At 38.1% G+C, this 20322-nt stretch overlaps 1 protein-coding gene across 3 annotated transcripts in view; it reads right to left on the reverse strand.

Moving 5' to 3' along the window:
* DCLK1 (doublecortin like kinase 1) overlaps positions 1 to 20322 on the reverse strand; it is a 242174-nt gene that overhangs the window by 111377 nt on the left and 110475 nt on the right. For all 3 annotated transcript variants that reach the window (XM_039566515.1, XM_039566521.1, XM_039566539.1), the window contains exon 4: positions 13009 to 13108. In XM_039566515.1, coding sequence (XP_039422449.1) covers positions 13009 to 13108 — 100 coding nt within the window. The remainder of the gene's footprint in view (positions 1 to 13008; positions 13109 to 20322) is intronic.

Consider the following 20322-nt stretch of genomic DNA (forward strand, 5'->3'; position numbering starts at 1 on the left):
CTCTTTTATTTTTTTCAGCACTTGGGCACAAGTTTCTTCAAATTACCTACAACAGTTTGTTGGACTATCTGTACAATACCAGCTTGCAAGGAAATCCTTCTTTACAATGTTAATGTCCCTTTGAGTTTAAGAACAGTTAAGTAACTGCTGTAGTGACATTCTTGTTGCACAAGATGTGATTATAAGATCACAGTCATTCTTAAGTCATTTACAAATTATACTTTTCTATACTTTTATTCTATTTTTTTCCAATAAAAATTATTTTAAATTTGGTATAGGTTTACAAAGCACTGATAATGAAAGTTTGACTCACAGAGAAATGAGAAATATATGGGTAGACCATAAAACTCCAGAAAAAAACTTAGGAACTTAGGAGAAAAATATTTACTTCATGCAGTATGAAGGATATTGTTTAATTGATTTTAAAAGTAAAAGTAACCATAAATTCTCTTTTCACTCAGATGCTCAATAAAAAAACCCAGGCACTGTACTAATTGAAGATCACCACTTACTTAATGTATGTGAAATGTCTAAGTTCACTGACAGTAAGAACGAAGATACCTATAAACACAAAACTGAAGGTACTGGTGTGATCAAGGAGCTGCTCCTATGGCACTTTGGCTTATGGATGTGACCTAAGAAAGGGTCAAATTTCCTGGTGCTGGATTGTCATTTTCAAATGACACTCTCAAAGTGGTTTCACGGACACAAAATAGATTCCCAAGACTGTGGTGCACCTGGGTGACAAGGTGACATGTGAGATGGCCATGCCAGCCAATGGGGTCAGCACGGGCAAACAAGAATACCCACAAAGGTGCTTCATTCCATTACCTGGCAATTAGGACACTCACTGAAGCAGATGACAATTAATGTTTAATGCCTCTGTATTGTTGCTTATAAGTGGTGGTGGATACAGACACTGCAAGCTATCCTAGGAAGAAAAGAGCTGAATAGAAGTGCTTTTTCTCCCTGATGCATGTCCTTACTTACTAGACTGTAGACACATGCACCTTCTTGTTTCCTACCTCTTCAGTTTCATGTGTCTTGCACTCCTGCATGCAAAATATCAGGACACTTGTTTTGGAGGTGGAAAATGTGGACCAGTGCCAGTAAGAATCAGATTATTTTAGCCTACCAGGATGTCATTGGTTCTGGTACCTCGTGTAGTTCTATCCATGTGTAGGGCTTTAAGCTACAGTTACACATTTGTCTGTGACAAGAATATCAGGTATCTTGGAACCCTGTCAAAAATGTTGGCTGTTCTGTGCTACCTTGCTATGCAACTACAGTACTTATTATGAAACTACTGTCATGTTTACTTTGCATTTCCTGCAGGTTTTCCTCTCATCTTGTCCTTTATCAAACATCATCCATCCATCCATCCATCCATCCATCCATCCATCCATCCTTTTAAAAGAGAGTGTTATATCCCAGGACAGCAGGGAGGGTGTAGGTGTTGTGGAGGTGGCTGTAGGCTCGTTTTACACCTTGCCTCTGACTTCCCTATAAAAAGCTGTATCCAAATCTAGACCAATTCACCAACCACCAATCACACACTTTTCCAAAGAATGCACTTATTCCAAATTCTAACATGTGTAACTGGTATGCATTTGGTTTGGGTTGGCAGGAACATGTAAGTAGGTGTAGATTGCTTGTAAGGGGTAGGAAAAGGAGATGAAACTTTTGAAAAATTGATTAAAAAATAGAGAAGGAGTTATAAAAGCTGTATTTTTGTTCCATTAAAACACAAGCTGTTATGTGTCTGCTGCAGTAGGTCTGGTTTTAAAGAAAGTTAAAGAGGCACACACTGGTTCTCTTGCAGCACACAAAGTTATTTAACATACCTCAAGGAACTGAAAATATTACAGACTAATTTTTTTCTAGTTAGTGCCTCAAATCTGCCTGTAATAAGAGTATTAAAAGTTAGCAGGCAGAAATTTTTAAAGAACAAAACCATAAACTGATGTTGTCTTAAGAAATTAAAACACCTGGAATAGTAATGGTTTTTTAAAACAACAATACTTGGCAGGCCCTCGAAAAAAAAAAGTTTACAGTGTCAAATATTAGCGGTTTTGAATGTTTTTATAAAATTTCACACACATAAGAAAAAAGTATTTGAGCTGCAACATCAGAGAACTATCAAACCAACCAGAGCCTAAGAAATCTACAAAAGGATACAGGAAAAAAGGCAAAACTGGAGATTCAAACTTACTACAATATGGATCTGCTCAACAGCTACTTTTTACAGACAAATCCCCATGCACCAATCAAATACAGCACTCTTACTGTAAAACAAAGCACTTTTATATGCTGATGTTAAACCAATATTCACACCTAGACTCTCATGCCTCACACCATGAGCTCTGCTGCAAGGTGGGCAACAAAACCCACCTGCAATCTACAGGCACATACAACTGCCAGACCACCCACATTTTTGCTTCTTCGACCTCCACGATAGTACCAAGCAGACTTATCACAACATTGCTTTACCTATCAACAGAAAACCCAGAAATTGAGTCTCCCAAGTTAAAAAAAGTCAAGGACTCCAGAGCTGTCTCTAATTTAAAAATCCCTAGGCAGCTTTTGCCTCTAATATTAATGGGTTCTCCTTGAATGCTATCTGGTTCAGGCAATTAAATTTTACTGTAATTATTTAGATAAAACTAAAGTAAACAGGCTGAGTCATCCTGGCAATAGGCTAACAGTGGGATATTTGGAAAATGTGGCTTCACTAAGAACATCTGCTAACACCACAACACTTACTGAGGTGTGTAAAGTCCCAGTGACGATTGTTTTTTCTTCCGAGAAAGTTTAAATAACTGCAGATTGAAAATGAATGTTGGGTTGGAAATAGCCCATGAAACCATCCTTCATTCTGTGTACCACAGTATACTTCAGAGACTGGTCAGAGGAGTGTTTTGAAGTTTACAAATGAATTTATTCATAGGCTGATGTCCTCTCTGAGCACTCAAAGAGACTATTTTTATTCAATATGGAAAGTCAGATCAATAAAAAATGACAGCCAAGCTTTACTAATATCAGGGGTTTTGCTTCACAGGAAGGTACAGAGCATTAAATTCTGTTACTGTCTTAACAGCCTATACAAACTCATATTTCCTGAACAGTGACAGGTCTTACTTGTACATGGTACATTTTGCAACTGACTCAACTTCTGCATTCTTCTCTGGGACAGTAATTTTCATTTCTCCAAACATTCTGATTAGAAAGGGGGCTTTTATCCCATGATGTGTTTTCTTTTTGCTGAATATAGAAGCCGAAAAATTGAGATAGTAGATCTGTCATTGCTACACTGCATCATGACCTCCATTTGTGATGGTTTGTTTGTTGTGTTTTTGTGGCTTTTTTTAATCTCTACATCTCAATAAAACCTTTACTCAAAATCAGCATAATTTTTGCAAATGTGACTACATGACTACTTCCATTGCTAGTTTTTGGTATAGACATCTTTACTAAGCAATTCTTTTTAGGCTTTCCATTTTCTGCCAGTTGAACTTTGGACCCTTACCAATATATTTTGGACAGATGCAAACCTAAGACAGCATTTGGCTTGCTTTTTGGTTGAAATTCCAAACCTCCTCCAACATTCAAGTCCCCAAACTCTTAAGTCTAGTGAACTTCATTGACTAATTCTTCTGAATTTTCAAATTTCTCCCTCTTAATATAATAAAACCTTTAATTATTGGATTGGTTTCATTTTCTGGTCAACATAAATGAAATCAATATATGATTACAATATCTAATGCTCTTCCTAAGACAGCTTTATCATTATTATTAAGAGCACTAAATCTAAATAGATAAATGTTCCCAGTTAGCATTAGTAGCAGTTTATCTGTAATATGCATCTAGGAAGTCTAATGCACCTCGTAACGTGTTATTATTTCTCCTGCTGCTAAGAACTATCACAGCTATCTGTCTGCATCTAGTCTGAGCTATGATCCCAGAAGACTCCCACCAGAATCTCAGGAGAGAGATCCTCCCAAAATGGATTTTGAAAAAGTATCCTGTTTTATTCATGCAGGTTTGTCTTTATTATTAAATGTTTAAGTATTAATTTAAAATTTCCATTTTTTAAGTCAATTTCAAGCAGTTTATTTGATCCCAGAGTTAGGGTCCTTGTTGTATATTTCCCATGGTTTCCCAATTTATATTTTTAAGCAGAAAAGAATATGGCCTATCTTACAGCCCTGCAGTACACAGCAACTGCTATGCAAAAATAAATCTACTCCATTTTCTGAAGTCACTTATTCTGCAGATATCAATATGTGCTTGAAAAACAGAAAGAGAATGTACAGTTTAAGACAGAAATAGTTTGCATAATGCTTCATCAAATTTGTTCTCTTCCAGGGATTTTTTCTTCCTGAACATGGTGTCCTCATCAGAAACTGCCTTGCTCTGTAAGTTTTCTTCTTTTTTTGCTAGACAATCTTAACAGTTCTAAGTAGCAGAGAAAAACCTTCTGTTTTCTATTCCAGAGTAAAAGGAAAGACTAAGCAACGTCAATTTCTTTGTCTTTTAAACACTATTCACTCTATTAGGAATAATTAGCAATCTTCCAAAAACTTTCCTTGGACCAGATCCTTCATCTAGAAGAGTGAAATCTCATGTTAGCCCCCTTATTGCTTCAATGAATTTTAAGTCCCTAGAAGATTTTCTTTCAAAACGAAAAAAAAAAAAAAGGTTTACAATTCCTCCAGAACAAAATAATTTTAAAAAGCTCTGACTGAAGAATAAAAGAAGCCAAATCAGAGCTCCATGACCTACCACCTACGGGTGTTCCATTCCATGGCAACGTGAGACTTCCTAAAGATTACTCAGCCTTATATTTCTTTATGCATATTATTAGCATCCAGTTCTCCTGCAGGGAGCTATGCTCTGGAAAAAGTTTATTCAAAGGTGAGTGTTCACAGAAGCAACCTGAGCTGTCAGGTAAGACTTTAGAGGTTTTCAATGGGAAATTTCTGTAGGCTGCATTTTGAAAATAATAGCACCAAACCACTTTTGCAGCATACACTGTGAGCAGCCAGTTTTGCAGTGCAGACCAACACAGAAATTATTCAGAAGTCTTCTACTGGCCTTTATACTTGATATATTTGTGTCTGTATACACAGTATCTCACTGAATATGTATAAATATGAATATCTATCACTGGTGTACTCCACTTTCTGACTTCACCACTTTGAAATATTTTCCAGGTTGTTTGGTTCTCCCACAGCTGCTATGCTGAAGTTTATGTTTGATAAGACTTTAAAAAAGCTTTTAGTGAGTATTAAGGATGAATACATTTTCCTCATATGCTTTCAGAACTTTTTTTCTTTCTAAAAGCTAAAGAGCTCTGGATTTTGAATAATTATGCTCTTTTCAAAATATCTTGCCAGTATAAAAGTATCTGGACAGCTCTGGCACTAAAAAAAGTGTGCACATACTTACTCAAGACATGACAAAACTCCAGGAAGAGGGCCTATATCTATTACGAAAAGTAGAAAATTACAGTGGTCAATTTAGCGAGCCAGTCCAATTTTACTGACGAAAAGTAGAGTCTAATCTCCATACAAAAGCTCTGGTACAACCATGCCACCCAAAGAACAGGCAGGTCTCCAGGGCACATCCTAATACCCTGTAGCAGCTGGCACAGTTTGCTCCAGGTCTCAGACTTAATGATGAAGCACTGATGCTACAAGAACTATTCTTCTCAAAGCTGTGCCATACAAATGGGACTGTAGTGCTCACCCAAAGGATCTCCCGTAACAGAACACTGTTCCAGAAATTGGTCAGATTCCAATAGTTTCCAGCATTGGAATGCATCTTCAAACTGTGAAAAGCACAAATGTACTCGCCAAGATTACCAACACTGCATGCTCCATTTTACCTGACTAATTACAAGACAAGAAAAGCACAAAGATAAACATAAGAGAAAGGCAATTTCTAAACATTTCTGATGTGAAACTTCTCTGTGGTCTTCACCAATCTACTCAACAAACTTGGTGGAGGAGATTATAATAGACAGCTACTATCTTCTACTTCCATCATCACTAGAACTGGAAAAGTGAAACAAAAAATCTCTCCCAAAAAGAACTGAAACTAAGCTGCTATTTTGGAAGCTATCATCTTCTGAGGATTAGACTGAACACACAAGCTCAAAACTCGACCTATGATCTAGGATGGAATATTATACAAGCTGGAATATCATCAAAGGCGGCAAAATAAAGCAACTTCCATGGCAAAAAAAAAGATATGAGACAGTCAAAGTAAGAGCTTGAGTCCCAAGATCTACCCTGTTGTGTGTATCAAATTTCTGTGTTTATTCCCCAGAACTGAAAATTTATTTAGAAAAGTGGTCATAAACATTGGAATTGCACTTTCTGCATTTGGATATACAACTGAGACGTCCACAGTTTGGGAAAATAGCTCAAAATGTTCTGTGAGAAAAACGTTCTCCTGGACCATCTGATTAATCTAAATATTCAAGAAGTTACAAGAAAAAATTAAAATGAAAGAGCAAAAATATCGAGCTATACAAAACCAATAAATATTCTGTCTTCTCTCTTATTTGCTATTTAATAACACTAGCAGTTATGATTAAATTCCCTTGTATATTAAGATAATGATATTGATGATGTTTAATAACAATTTCCCTTTTCTTTAAAACAAGCTGAAGTTTTATAAATTCCCAACATAAATACAATTTATTAATATGTAAATATTATTGAGGAAATCCTTGATATTTTTGGGTGCAAAATTTTTAGCATTTTTATATCCAAAATCAGCTTTACTGCTGAAAAAGGTTGAAGGAATATGCACACTCAAACCTCATTATGCAGATGAAATGGGAATTTCCATCAGTTCTAATTTTTTGGATAGCATTTAATTCATGCTATTTTTAACAGACATGAGGGAAAGCAAATACTGCAGAAAACATATTGAAGAACATTTGGCTCAATGAGCAGGATGAATTAGCATTGACTGCAGTATTACAGTTTGGCGAGTTTCAATGACTGTTTTGTAAGTTGTAAATGACCACAATTTTTCCTGGCGATACATACAGGCAACTTCTTCACTGCAACATGGATGAAAAGTGAAAACTATGCAAATTTACATGCATGCATGGTGAGGAGTTGGGGAAAGGGACATGCATTTCAGTGTAAATCTGGACTGGGAAGCACATATGTCATCTTCTTGAAAGATCTAACATCCCTTATTCATGTCTATAAATCTGCCAGCTGCAGGGGGAAAGCAAAGATTTATGATTTAAGTGGCCAAGCTTTCCCTGCTAGAGATGCTTAGGCAGAAAGGTGAGAAGCAATGTCTCAAATAAGTAGACCTGTGAGACACAGTGGAGAATATTGAAAGCAAATAGCTTGCAGACAACAGATAAAGAAGTGGGCTTATGTAATCAAGAACATACCTATAACAAAGAGAAAATGCTGCATAGAATAAAACTGAGGTTCTGTGAATGCATTTTTCACGTGAACAGCTCATTTGACTCAAGCGTTACTACAGATTTTATTTCATGAACGCCACATGATATTCTATTAACAGCCACCTGACGATCACGCTACCAGCCTGTTCTGAGCATTGAACTGGGGATCAGCATCCTCCTTTGAAGAGTTTAACCCAGGAGAAACAAGTGAGTCACTCCCACACCGCCACATGGCCGAGTGCTTCCCGGCAGCCAGAGCTGGGCTGGGTGCACAGGCCTAGGGAGGGAGGTACTTTCAGCACAGCTGGACACAGGTGGTCTCAGTGAGGGGAGAATTTTTGGGAAACTTGTGGAATGTCCCACTACTGGATAAAATGAGACCTTTTTAAAGTACTTATTGTGAGGAAGGGAATGAAGACAAGTACTGATGTGCCAAATGGGAGGGAGCTGAGGGTACTGTGCAATTGCCTACAGCACTAAGAGAGGGTGGAGATGAAAATGGAGGTCCTGGAGTAGGAAGATAAAGGGGGCATTGGATGCAAACCCATTGGAAAAGCAACTTCTGTCCTTCTTCACTTTCTGAACTGTTAGTATAAGTAGTACATCCAGATCCTGGCCTTTCCTGCCTTAGTTTGTTTCTTCCTTGTACACAGAATATCTGTTTCCAAGGCCCAGCAGTTGCTGACATTTGAAAATATCACACTGCAGTGGAACACTTTATATTTATGCCTCTGTTGAAAGCAAAGTTGTATCTCAAAGTCCTCAGAACCCACCATTACTTTCCAATTGCCAAAGCACGAGTTTTTGATGAGGGCAGAGTAAGTCAGCCAGCATGCTCTCCACTCCCAAGTCCAGCCAAAAGCTGCTTAACATATCAGTCTCTGTCCTATAAATCAGGGTAGACGAGGACTATAACCAATTTCCCCTTCCTGCCTCTTTTAGGAAGGACAGATTAATGAAGGTTGCAGAAACATGACAGCTATTAACAGGGATAAACATGATACCCCTGACCTTAACCGCAGTTCCTGGATCAGATGCGTGTGCATGCCTCCATGCAGACACGCACGTGTGTGTGGACACCACGGGACTCAGATTTTCCTGGCAAGTTGTCTGCTGCTGGCAAGATGAAGCAGTAACACTGCTGGCACAGAGATGCTGAGCTGAGGACTAACAGGCCAGCAAAGCCAAAGTGAAATTAGGTTTTAAAGATTCCAGTCTTAATTTTCCCCTAACACAGAGTCATTCTCTTCATTGTTTCCATAACAGTAATATGTGGTTTTGACAAGCAATCTGCAGTTGTTTTCACATCCAGACATTCTATATTGGTTACACTCTGCTTCGAGGCAGAGACACGGGCTTTGGCCAGCTGAGATTGCAGCTTTTGTACATGATGCATCTCAGTACGTGAGGAAGTCTGCCATACTCTTTGTGCAACTCTCAAGCTTCCAAAGCACTCAGAAACATTAACAGAACATAAAAAAAAATTAATTTTTAAAAAATTAAGTCAAATACTGACAGCTTAAAAAAGTCTCTTATTTTACAGTGCTGAGAAAGAAATACCTGTATAAGCAAAGGAGATGTTTTGAATTAGGGCAAATCTCATGAGTTACTCACATTCCAAAATCCTATTTAGGTGCCTAAATAATAGCTGATTGCAAATATTTTTGTGAGAGTGGCCCTTAAACCTTAATCTTTGTCAACACACAGCTAAGGGCTATTGAAAGTCATCTTCTGACATCTTCTTTGAAAACTGAACATTCAGTTAAAGAAAACCTGGGATTTCTGGGAGAGTTTCCAAAACTGCAAGCTAACAATGCCTGAAGCAGTCACTGCCATACTCTACGCTGAGGAATTTTTCTTCTTACAAGCCTGTAATGTGTGCTTCATTAATGTAATGCTTTTGTGCTTACATATCCCATAAGAGCTTTGCATGAAAATAGCATCATCACTGATGCTTTACATACAAGGAATATTTACTTCTTAATTTTATGGTCACTCACATGCATCTTTATGTCTCATCTGCAGCTCTCATGATAAAAATGTGTGTGGCTATTGTATCCATTGATCATGGAGATGATTGCTAGGAATTATGATGGGGATAGTGCCTATTGTTTCTGCATTTCATGCAATAAACAGTGTGTTTAGCATGAAAACCATCTGTACATCAAGGCAGGGAAGAAACTGCAGTATATAATGAGGACTGCTTGTTTTTTCTCTTTGATGGATCCCTAATTAACTGACTTCTCTTAACTGATTGCCAAGGGGATATGCAATGCCTCTTCCTGAAAGACATAAAACAGAGAAGGGAGATGATATAAAGAAGGAACACACACCCTCATTCAAGGGCAGATTTGAGCCTGAAGTCAAATCAAAGCTGAACTAATTGTTCAGCCTAAAGAAAAGAAAATTGATGAGCCCACAGATTTTTTCAAAGAGAAAGGAATCATCTGTTTCCCATGGTCAAAGTAGATAAGAAATGTAGTAATGGATTTCATTTATAGCAAGGGAATCTTGGGAAGATAGCTAAAAAAGAGTAAGAAGAGTTTACCACTGGGACAGAATGTCTTGGGAGGATACAGAGGATACAGATACTCATCACAGGCTTTAAAGGGGCTTGTTAGACAAGTATGCCAGAAACTAAATGTGGAATGTTAATCCCACATTTAGATGGGGAGGTTGATTCACTGACTTCTAGACTGGTTTTTCTAAATTTCTGATCCTATGGCTCTTAGAATGTGCTATCCAAGGGCAAGAGCAAGCCATGGGAGCAGGAGAAACAAAGATGACTAGAAATAATGCAAAAGGATGAGATCTTAGACTTTTCTGATAGGGTAGAATTAATCTCATCCTAAAAGTTTTTTCAGCAACTTTAAAGACATAAAATGTAGACAAGAACAGCTACACCAGACATATAGATGCCTCAAACCAGACAATTCTGGAGCATAATTCACAAGAACTCTTCGAAACATCCACTTTCAACTGACTTAACCAAACATCTACCATCTAGTATGTCAATAAGTTTTATTTACTGGGAAAGAAATCTACTGGGAATGGCTCAGTCCCAGGTATCTACCTACATGCAGCTACCTAGTGTTAGCTAAAATGAATCCCAGTACAGGTGACTGGCTTCCCAACCCCCTAAACTTTGCCTCTTTCTCACACCTAGTATCAGGAGTTCTGAACCCAGACCACAAAACAATGGCAGTCTTCCTCCCTGAGAAGTAATTCCCAAAAGCCCAGAACCCTGATTATTTGTATATTTATTCTCTCTACTTTTCTTTCCCACCTTCAAGTTTTGCTTTTCTTTACTCCTGCTGCTGCAACACCTTAACTGTTATTCTCATCATCTGGCTGAAACTGGAGAATACTGGAGGGATGTAGTGACAAACCAGCAGAATGTTGCTTCAAGATGCTTTTCAGGGAAGAAGAGACAGACTTTACAAGCCTTGCACAGTTGACAGCACTTCCTAATAATTGTAGTGTTCTTAGATTAACTATGAGGGATGCAAAGACACACACTGTGATCACACAAATTCATTTGCCGAACAAAACAAGTTAAAAGCTCTTTTTTTTTTAGTTTTCTCTCCAACTCTTGCTCCTGCTCAGAGAAGGCTGATTAGATGCATATCAGTTGGAACATCAGCTATTATTGGCAAGCAACCTAAACAAATTCTCAGATACCAAACCTCCTGAAAAAGAGAGAGCAAAGTTGATGTACACTTCTCAAAGGAATTAGAGACATAGTGTGAAATCTGATTTTCTCCCCTCTCTTCACTCCTTCAGTAAAAACACTCAATGTTCACTGAATCTTTGCCTGATAGAAAAGCAAACACTACAACAAATAGCTAAAGTTGTGTTTTCACCACAGATTTTAAGGATTTCTCTTTTTTTAAGATCAGTTATAAAATGGTTTTAAGCACCAAAGTTTCAGAGAAAGTCACTGCTTACTCAAAGGGCTGCGGATATGCCAGAAAAACAAAGACTAAGCTGAGTCAGGCTATGTCTGTACTTTGACACTAGACCTCCAAAAACCAGCTACATACTTCCAAAGTGTTTTTAGATAAATCTGCTGTCAGCATTTCTTGTGTCTTTGCTGGAAAAACTGCCACACAATTCACTGTGAGGAGACTGGCAGCCACCAGTGCCATCTTTCAGATAAGAGACGCAAGTGAATCCAGACTACACAGTCAACTACCCAGGTCTCCTCTCCTTAAAGGCAAGGACCTCCATTCTGGGCACAAAGCCACCTGGAATCAGCAACCTTTGCTGCTCAAATGTCCCCCTCACATCCTAAAGATGACTAAAGCTACTTTTTCACCATTAGTACATTTTGCCTTAGAGGCAACTACAGTAATTTCATTACTGCAAAGAGCAGATCTGGTGCTCTATTCTGATTTTTATTTCCATATTATAAGGTCCTCTAGAGGAATGTAGAATGTGTTCTTGCTTCTGTCTGTGCCTCACACAAAAGGTCATTCCTGTGTCCAGAAGACACCTCCTTTTTCAGAGTCACCCTTCAACTCATAGAGTCAGGTCTGCACAAGTTGCTGCCTTCTGCTCCTATACAACTTAATGGACCATTTGTCTGGAGCTGGGTAAACCAAGAAGCTCTCCAGTTTCACAGGTTAGCCAGCGAAACACAATTGCACCATCCTGAATTGTTAAGAGTATAATTGCAACAAAAACCATGATGAAGTGGTGAAGCTAAACAGGTATGTACATAATGACTGTGAAGTGGTTACTGCTGTAACAAAATCTTCTCTGACTGATTTTTCAGTCAAGTGTTCTTTGAGACCTTTGATAGTTTGAAAAAATATGAGTGATTTAGATACCAATGGATTACAAAGATACCATGGACTGAGAAAGAGTGTAGGAGCAATAAAACTTTTGCTGTGTCTTGTTCTAAACAAAAATAAATTCAGTGTTGTTGGCAGCTTTGTTTCTTTGTCTGTTTGCTTAAATGCACAAAGCCTATAGTTAGTTTTTTCTTCTTTTTCCTTACAATTGCGATTCCTAAGTCAGGAATATTCTTTGTAACAATAAAAGTATCTGAAAACAAAACATGCATTTTCCTCAGAGGATTACATACATTGATTTCATTATTGTATTAGTCAGCCTCTGAAAAACAGAAAACTCCGTAAATTTTCTCGGATGACTTGGTCTGCATTTGCTGATTATATTTATCTTCCATATAGAATTGCATCTATCTTTCTATATCATATTACCTGTGAATCATTATCCAAATCTCAATGGTAAGCATTGGGAGCCTGAGAAATTGTAATAAAGAAACAGAATAAATTCAAAGCCAAAACATGAAAGACCTCACGAGAAAGGAATTCCACCAAACACATTTCCTATGATATGTGAAATTCAGGCTGAAATCAAGTTTTAGGCTGCAATAGGTAGACAGCTTTATTGTTGCTTTCAATTCTCTTATTTTTCAGTATTTAGAATTAAAATATTTCTTCTGTTTCTGAAACCAATTCAGGTGATATTGCTTTGGTTTAATTAGCATGATATGGAAATCTGCCTATTACTCTCATTGTAAACATTTGAAAAATACATCTTACCACTTTCATCCAGCAAGAAATCATCCTGGTAACGGAACTTTTCTGGTCCACATGCAATAAAAATGTCATCATCGCCAAAAAAATCCTGAAGGCACATCACCTGCAAGCAAGAAGGAAAGAAAGACATTGTATGAAATACCTCATCATCAGAATTGTAACAATAAATCCCTCTTTGTCTCCATCTGCATGAAAATTCTTCACTTTTAATGGAATCAACAGGGCTTCATCTCCATAAATTTCAAAAATAGTAGTCTACATAAGTTTCATAATTTCATTAAATTAATGAAATTCATAAATTCCAAAGCTGTGCTCTGACCATCTGTCACAAGTGAGAAAAAGTTTTACGGACAGTGCAGGAAAGATAAGACACAAAGCTGGAAGTGTCAGATTTATTACACGATGCATCTACAGTATGAGGTAAACGCCTTCTGTTTGTGCACAAGGTACCATTCAGGAGTTAGTGGGTAATTAACTTGCTTTTCAGTTCCCATCTCTATCATTTGGCTGCAATGAAACAAGGTTACAGCTTTGTATGCAGAACCAAATGCAGTTCTTTCAGCAAAATCTCTGTGACAGGGAATCAAACTCATGTGGGTGAACTAAGCCTCCTTCACACACTCTCCCTCTATGAAGTCCTCTTTGAAGGCACCAAGCTAAATAGCCAAGTCAGATGAGCTGGGGATAATTCTTCTAGCACTGAGTAAAAGGATAATCTCTTTCTACTCCCATATATGAACAGTCAGGATTATATTGGTGTGCTTTTATGTCCCTACAGGAGATTTCAGAGATTTTATTGCAGCCTTTCAGTACCTAAAGGGGGCTTGGAAGAAGGATGGGGACAGACTTTTAGTAGGGCTTGTTGCAATAGGACAAGGGGTAATGGTTTTAAACTAAAAGAGGGCAGATACAAGGAAGAAATTTTTACAATAAGATAGTGAAACACTGGAATGGGTTGCCCAGAGAGGTGGTAGATGCTCCATCCTTGGAAACATTCAAAGTCAAGTTGGATGCAACTCTGGGCAAAGTGATTTATTTGAAGATGTCCCTGCTCATGGCAGGGGTGTTGCAACTAGGTGAGTTTTAAGTCCCTTCCAACCCAAATAATTCTATTCTAGGATTTCCTTACAACAGATTTTAGTTATTCTACAAGGCACTGCTTAACAATTTAATCTTTCCAATCATATGGAATCATATTAAACAAAGAATCTATGACTTTTACCAAAAACTGGCTTTGGACTTACTGATCCAGCTTTTACAAATTTAAAAAACAAAATAGATATCTACCTATCTTTAAAAAAAGAAAAAAAAGAAAAAAATAAAATCTGTTCTCACTTCACATTTACAAGAAGATTCTAAAAGGGTAGGCTTGCTTATATATTTTTATATTAAGTTTTGTAATTAAATAGTGCACTGATATTTGAACAGGTTGATTTCACAAATAGGGTTTCAAGTCTACAGCCAGTAAAGCAACACATAAACAACCTCCAAAAATTGACAAAACAGTTGAGAAAGTCCAGCTCATCCAAACAAGCCCCCTCAGTCTACAAAAACACAAGCGAAAGAATTACCTAATGACATTTTGCCAGATTTTGGCATAAAAAGTACCCCCATCAATCTGAAGTAACTGGTGTCTAGGGGTTATAAAATTCATATAATGCTTCCCAGAAACATGTCTGAAGGCTTTGACATCCACAGCTGTTATGAGCCTCTATAGTAGAAATGTCTCAAGGAAGAAAAATAGCAGTACATGTCGTGACTTGCTTGTAGACTACTATTCATAATTAAAACAATTTTAAAGGTATGACATTAGCAAATGAAAAAAACAGGAAATTGAGAGAACAACAGCTAGATGAAATAAATGCCAAAAAAAAGGACAAAGGTTCTTCCTAAATTATCCTTAAGCAATGCATGTACTTTTATATTCAGGTCCACCACAACCCTATTTCTATGACCATCGTCATCTTAACACTACACACTACCTGAACACCAACATCAAAAATGTAAATATTTGATAGAGCTTTTTACCATGTTCCCACTCAGTTTATATTCTATTATTGTATCAGCCTCAGCAACGTTTAAATAAACTCATTTATTTCCCATCTTTCTTTTTTGTCCACGAGACATATCCTGCCTATCTTCCCACCCCATACTCCCACCAAACTTCAAATATCTCTTCCCTTCAGTCAAGTTCCTCTGAAATTGCCACCTCTCCCACTGCATGTACAAAACTACTAATTTGCAGAATAACATTAAAAATCCTGTGGTTTCCTTTTTGCTTCCCGAGTTTGACACACTTCTGGGGAGTGATAACTTTTACATTTTTCTTTATACCAAGCAGAGTATTAGAACCAAAACAGTAATAAGCAACTCTAGGCATAAAGTTGAGCTATTTTGACAACAAACATAAATACAAATTAAATACATGTTTGATAAAAAAATTTATGGATTTAATAAAACTCAGAAGTGCTTGGCTCTGCCCAGTTAAGAGGGCTTTTTTCAAGCCTAAACAGGACATTGAAATGCAGGTAGCAACACCTAACCAGGATCAACTATGCCAATTTTTTAAAGCATCTCAGGTTCAATCAGGGCAATTTATATGCAAATAAGAAAGAAAATAGGATTAACACACAAAAAATAATTTGTGCTTAGATATCACTGGATTTTATTAAACTTTACACTTATAATTTAAAGTGTTCTTATGCTTGCCTCTTTCTCCTTGCCCTCAGTTTCATACTCCATATGTAAAATTACAGCTTTTCTTGCCTCCTGAAATTTTAATAATTTTTGAATTATAATTCTAGATTTTAGAAAGGTTGTAGCAAGATCACAATTTGCTTCCAAATCCATCTTTTTCCAGCATAACCTATCTTAAGGTTTCCAGTACCTTTTTATATTATTATTGGAAGCCCTGAGATGTCCTTCACTGTCTGCATTTTCCATCCTTTCTGTCTCAGCATCCCTGGCTCTCTCTGCAAGTTCACTTTCTTCAGCAGTTAAATTAAAAGGCATCTGACAAATACACAGCACCCCCTTCCAGGCTTTTTTGGAGAGAAATCTGCAAACACTTTCTATTCACACTCAGTCATCAGCTAAGCAACAGGACCTGCTTTTTATTACCCATTTTCATTTCTGGGGAACACGGCTTCTAAAAAGTTACAGTTTAGGAGATCAAGAACTTTTATCACCTAAGCTGGACCATACAAGTGTTTGAGAGGTCAGGGTGCTCTGATGCACATGATCAGCTTTAAAATTAGTCCTTTTTTTAAACAGTGAATTACAAAAGCCTCCCTTGGACTTTTCCGTTTGATTTCAAGGCACAGAATCCATCTTCTCTTTCACAAATAAGGCTTCATCTTTTATACCAGGACATTTCTCACAGGGGGAAAAAAAAGCCAATGCAGGAGCAGTCAAACACACACCTTATATAAAAAGAAAATGAAAAAATATTGTCTGAGACACACATGGTACTAAATACTCTGTGATTCTTTTTAATAAATACCTTTCTGGTAAGGAGATGTTATTTAACATTAATGGTGTCTTATACTTTGTAGGGGAATGAATAAATAACTAGCATTAGCAGAGGCCAGGAAGTGCTTGTATTGGTGGTGAGAAAGACAACAGATCACTAGTACAGGCTTTGGCTATAGGCAAGGCACATAAATAAGACTGGCTGACCTGGCCATAACCATGAAAAACAGAGGAGGCTGAAGAATTCGTCATGCCTGAAGTCCCCTGAGTAAATTGTACATGGTAAAGCCTGGATTCCACACAAGTCATTGCCTTAGTAAACAACTCAAGACACCCCTATGCCCTTTCAGTGAGAAACAAAGGTGTCTACCTAGGAAGACCCCAAATTATTTCATACTTCAGCAGTTGCTACTGTGCTTTGACCCTCTATTCAAAGCACCACATCAGCTGTGTCCCCAGAAGGGACCTGGGGAGGACCTGGATGGGCCAGGCACCCACAGCTGCTGGGGAAACACAAAGCAGATCAGAGCTGTCCCAGAAGGAGAACAGGGAGCAAGAGCAGCAAACTTGTCTTCCAACACACCCTCAGGCCTGGCTTTGCACCATATACACTATAGGAATTTTGAAAAATTATCTTCACTTTTCCTTCTTTAAACAGGTGAGCATTTGGAACCAATGAGAAATCTCCTAACTGCTACAGAGACTTTTTCTTTGATTGGCCTGAAACAGTTAAGCTCACCTCTTTGGAGCTGGTACCCTTGTTATGGAGACCCTTCTTGTTAGAGATACAAACCATATAAGAATTTGTGCCTCACATTTTGGAGCACAGATGGCCCAAGAATAGCAGCTTGTACAGCCAACACCTGGTTATATTCTCTCGCCCCAAGAAAGAAAGAGCAGCCAGAAGTGGTTTGGAGAGGTGCAGAGGAAGGGAGAGAGGGAAAGGAGAACAGAGGGGAAAGAGAGGGAAAGGTAAGGGGAAGAAAGGAAGAGAAAGAAGGAGGGAAGCAAGGAGGGAAGGATGGAGAGAGTGACTGAATCAATCTTTTTGCTAAAAGCATGAAACGAAAGCTACAGATGCAATCCTCTTTTAAAACTGCTGTATTCTGGCTATAGTGGGATCAGGGACCTTTTAAATTCACGTTTTACAACACATCCACAAAAAAACCCAGAAAAAAATTCTTTGCATCAGTCAAACTTTTCTATTCTTTTAAAGTTGACCACACATCGAGTTAATACTGAAACACTGATTTCTTAAAAAAAAAAAAAAAATTAGAAAATAAAATTTTCCACTGCATTCAGGAACAGTTCATAGCACCTGCACATTACACAACAACCACCATGATTACTATGTCACTTCTTTGTTACAATATTCATAGTGCTGGGTTCTTGGACAGAAAAGAAGGAGAGGGTATTGTGTGTGTTTGTCTTCTTTTAATAACAACTTAATTAGTCTCAAAGCTGAAAGCTATTTTGGATGAGCAATGAGAAAACCTCAAGCTGGCATATCCTCAGGCACCACGGCTGTTGGAGAAGTGGAAAGAAAAGTGAGGACAAAGAAATGAGGTGGTTAAACCAAAAAAGATGCAGAAGGCTCTAAGGAGAACTCACATGATAAGTGGGTATAGGTTTTATGAAAAGCAAAAGAGAAGTGGAGCATGGCAAAAGGAAAATACGAGGCATTAAGGAAGGAGGAGACACGGGCTGCCAGCCAGGAGCACACACAGAGGGTGACAGAGAGGTAATTGAGGCTGGTGGGGAAGGAACAGTCCAAAGAATGGGGCAGGCAGAGAGTCAGTGGCAATTGCCTTCCAGACTTCACCCCATGGTCAGCCAGATGGGAAGTTTTAAATCTATTTTAAAGTAGCCTTCTTGAACCTTAAACAATCTCATGTTGAGTTTGATTACCATTTCCCTGATAGTGAAAAAGACACTAAAAGATGTTTCATCCTTGGAAAAACCTCAGTATTTAAATGACTCATGATTTTAGGGCTCTTAGTCATTAATTTTGTGTCAAGTTTTATGAGCTTTATTACAGAGCTTGTTTTCATTTTCCTGCTACTTTTTGCTCGCTCAGCCTCAATGTTTAATTCCTAGGCAGGTCTCTTCAGTTATTCATGTCAAAGGAGTTCACCATACCTCTGTTCTACTATTTTTCTTTCTTTACTTTCCTTCTGGCTGATTTTTCAAATGAAAAAAAAGAAGCCCCTCCTTGTTTTAAGATTCAAATTGATCTTTACTGATATTTTCCTTTCAGTTTTCTCCTTAGCCAAACCATATTTTCCACTAACCACTACCTTTGCAGTACTTATTTTACTTATTTTTATCCCTTTCCCCTTTCTTTATCTATTGCTTCATGAAGAAATATCTCAGATACTGAATTTATCTCACTGCCATCTACCCTGGCAGTCAGTAAAAAGTCTCATGACAGCTATGAATATTCCTGGGAGCTTATAAATCATAGAATCACAAAATGGTTTGGGTTGCAAAGGACCTTAAAGTTCCTCTAGTCCAACTGCCTGAGTTGGGACATCTTCCACCAGATCAGGTTGCTCAGAGCCCTGCCACTGTTCTTGAACATTTCCAGGCAGGGAGCATCCACAGCTTCTCTGGGCAACCAGTTCCAGTGCCTCACCACTCTCACAGTAAAGAATTTCTTCCCAATATCTAATCTAAACCGACCCTCTTCTAGTTAAAAAAATATTTAAAAACATTTAAAACCCCTTGTCCTATTGTAACAGGCCCTGCTACAAAGTTTGTCCCCAGACTTCTTGCAGTCCCCCTTTATGTTCTCAAAGGCTGCGATAAGGTTGCTCCAGGGCCTTCCCTTCTCCAGGCTGAACAACCCCGGCTCTCTTGGTCTTTCTTCATATGATAAGTGCTCCAGCCCTCTGATCATTTTTGTGGCACTCCCCTGCAGGTCTCATGAGAGTGGAGTAGAGAGGGAGGAGAATCATTCCTAGTCCTAGCAGCAATGCAGTAACAGAAGAGACTCTCTACATTACTACATTATGCAGTAGTATAAGGCTGCTAGTATAGGCCTGCTTCCCATATTAGTTTTCCCAAAACTTTGTTCAATTTTGTACCATACTGCTTACTGTGTAGAGCTGCCCTCAAAAAACAGAGCAGTAAAACAATCAATTGTTACTCATACAGAAGGATTTCATGGCTTCATGAAAATCAGAAATTAAACATTCCATACTGCTTTTTAGGTAATTTCTGTGAAATGAGAAATCCAAACATATCAGTAAGGCCTTTGGGGAAGGGAAAAAAAAAAAAAAACAACTTGTTCTTTCTAAATATGCATTTGATAGCAAGCCTTTCTTTTTCTTCCCTTTTCTCAAGGAACCTCAGCCCCTCCCTTCCTTCTGAGGGAAAGGAATTATACCTCAGCTGGAATTCACAGACCATCACATTTGAATATTTCCTTCAAGGTTAAGGCCAGTCTATATGCCTTCCTTTTGGCTCAGGCTCTGAGGCTTTTATTCATGCCCTTTCACATTTATCTGTCATTACACACATGCCATTTCTTGAGATCCGGTCACCTACAAAAAATATAATTTATCATCAGTGTATATGTACTTCCTCTCTCAGCTTCTGATCCAAGTTCTCTCCTCAGGTGGTGGCTTAGCTGAAGCCACTGGGAAGTATCTGCTACACATTCCCGAAGTCAAACAGCACCAAATTCATTCTTTGCTGTTGGAGTGAAATCTCCATGGTGACAACTGCATCATCAAGCTGTGAGAGATTTTCAGTGAAGAAGAGCATTTTATCATGAGATTCTCATTACAAGAGTGCCCTCTGTAAATGAAGAGGAGATGGTACTGTGGGGGTTTTCATAAATGA

The sequence above is a fragment of the Corvus cornix genome, chromosome 1 (assembly GCF_000738735.6).
Source record: "Corvus cornix cornix isolate S_Up_H32 chromosome 1, ASM73873v5, whole genome shotgun sequence".
Taxonomy (NCBI): Eukaryota; Metazoa; Chordata; class Aves; order Passeriformes; family Corvidae; genus Corvus; species Corvus cornix.